The sequence below is a fragment of the Montipora capricornis genome, chromosome 5 (genome assembly GCF_036669925.1).
Source record: "Montipora capricornis isolate CH-2021 chromosome 5, ASM3666992v2, whole genome shotgun sequence".
NCBI lineage: Eukaryota > Metazoa > Cnidaria > Anthozoa > Scleractinia > Acroporidae > Montipora > Montipora capricornis.
The window spans coordinates 23,281,553-23,284,052 of record NC_090887.1 but is presented as its reverse complement, the minus strand read 5'-3'; the positions used below and the strand labels follow the sequence as shown (position 1 = coordinate 23,284,052).

Sequence of the window (2,500 nt, the reverse complement as noted above, 5' to 3'; positions counted from 1 at the left end):
AATACACAGGTGACTATTTCAAAAAAGAGAAAAAAAAAACGCTTCAACGCGAAATCATCTTCACTTACAGTGGCAAAACGACTACTGGCAGCCATTTTGTCCGTCGAGCTGATTATCGGCTGATAATCCGAGATAGCGAGCCAATGAGAGCGCGCGATTTTGTATAATCACCTGTGTAGATAGATTAGATGAGATTAGATGATATGAGATGAGATGAGATAGATTAGATAGATTAGATAGATAGATATATTGGATAGATTAGATAGATAGATAGATATATTGGATAGATAGATAGACAGATGTAACGCAACGCTTTGCACAATGTTTCTTTTGGGACGAGTGGAAGCGTTGCGATACATCCAAAAATACATAGCTGCAAAGTATTCTTAAAATTCGTAGACCTTATTACCTCCTTCTTTTGTAGTCACATTTATCGGTCGACTGAAGTTCCCAGTAAGATTTGCCGTGTATGCCGCCATTTGAATCTCATACTTTGTAAAGACGTCTAGCCCTTCAATAATTTCATATTCTTTTGTAAAGACCTGTTGCCCTTGAAAAATTTCACTTGTTTCATTTGTCGGAACATGCTTTTTTACTGCGTCTCCCCAGGTCCTATTTTTCAAAGCACGGTAGGACACCACAAAGGACTGCAGGATGAACCCTCTCTCCAGGCCCCGAATAGCCCATGTCAGGTTAATTGACGTGGTTCCTATTGGTGTTGCAGTGACATTTGTTGGAATTACGGACGGCGCTGAAAAAAGACCAAACGATAGACAATGCATGACATTACCTTACAAGCGTCTGTTGATAACTTCAGAGCTCGAAATTAAAAAAAATAAATCAAACGTGTCCTGTTTCAAAAGTCGAGCAACCAAAACCCTTAAAAGGGTTTGCTTACGCAGTAGGAAACACCCTACGATTAAATACAAGCCGTGTTGCAGTGCTCCTGTGTTTTTTCGCGCAAGTCTGGGTTTAATAAGGGCGCGTTCGATTAACCGTATTTCGCAACAGGAATACATGGAATAGAAGTTAGAAATCCTTCGTTTTTACGGAGATTCACATTAAAATTATCAAACACTTGCTAAAATGCTATTTTAAACATATCTTATCCTTGTTGCTTCAAAAGCGCCAGACATACCGTTTTAAATCATCACTGCGCTTATTTTTATTCCGGAATAGGGTCAATCGAACGCACCCTAAGTTTTGGCATTTTCAAAATGGCCTCCTCGATCCTTCAGTGATATTCTCTCTTTCCATCTCTTGCATTTACCCATCTGACAGTTTTATGTAAAAGCTAGAGATATTCAAAACATGGTAATACGTTCAGCTGCGGTAAATTAATTATTGTTAGCTTCACAGTACTATCGAACGTTGACAGTAGAAAACTGACAAGTAAGTCGAGTGCTGCGTATGATTATTTTTTAATTCATTTTCTATTTTTCCTCGCCACACAAGGCCCCAGTAGTTCAGAGGGTGCGTAACGCTATCCACTGGATAACTAAAGTGGTTTATCCGCTGGATAGTGATTTATCTGGTGGATAGCGCTATCCACCCTTCACACATGCAACTGGGGCCAGGCTTTAAAGCTTACCAAAAACTTGTCAAAAACAACTATCAGTTTCAAGCACTTTAACTTGTACGGGTTTAAAAATAAAGATAACCAAGGGTCCCCTGGGGACATTCTCTTGGTACTTAAAGTCAAGCAACTTCCTTAAAATTCTGGCCGTTCTCTATAGCGTAGTTTTTTGCAACAGTCCAATTTTTAGCCGAATCCCCAGTTTTTCAATCTATCGTGCAAGTTTCTAAGTGACACTTCCAAGACCGGTACTACATCGACGTTTTTTCACACTCCACACTCTTCTAATCTCCCACGTCAAATCGTGATATTTTTCGATTTTTTTAAAATTCCTTTTCATTCACCCCACTATATTATTATTATTATCATCATCATCATCATCATCATCTTTGTGAACTGGATGATCTTTTTTCCGGTTTGCTTCCTAAGGGAGTGGATCATAGCCCATGACCAAAGGTCCCTTAGAGTGTTCTTCTTACTCTAGAGCTCCAACACCCTTCTCAAAATCCTCGCCGTTCCCAGTAACGTAGTTTTCTGTAGTAATGAAATACTATTTTTGACATTTAACTTTCCCAGCCACTTGTCCAAGTTTTTTGTTACACTTTCCAATGATCCTACAACAATTGGTACCACCTGCACAGTTCTCATGTTCCACATTCTTGCAGTTTCTCTTTTAAGGTCCTGATACTTTTCAACTTTCTCATTCTCCTTTTCACCAATTCTTTTATCTGCTGGTACGGCAATATCAATAATAGTGCACTTTCTCTCCTGTTTATTTATAACCACAATGTCCGGTCTTCTGGCTTTAATGACATGATCACACTGTATGTTCACGTCCCACAGTAGTTTAAGCTCATCGTTTTCACTTGCACTGTCCGGTCCGTGTTCGTACCACTTATTCTTCTTTTCCAGATGATATTTCTC

General features: G+C 39.2%; 1 protein-coding gene across 4 annotated transcripts in view; it reads right to left on the bottom strand.

The window, feature by feature from the left end:
* LOC138049968 (protein sidekick-2-like) overlaps window positions 1-2,500 on the bottom strand; it is a 155,658-nt gene that overhangs the window by 112,109 nt on the left and 41,049 nt on the right. For 3 of the 4 annotated variants that reach the window (XM_068896454.1, XM_068896453.1, XM_068896455.1), the window contains one exon: window positions 410-751. The exons of the other annotated variant lie outside the window; for it this stretch is intronic. In XM_068896454.1, coding sequence (XP_068752555.1) covers window positions 410-751 — 342 coding nt within the window. The remainder of the gene's footprint in view (window positions 1-409; window positions 752-2,500) is intronic. 4 annotated transcript variants of the gene reach the window in all.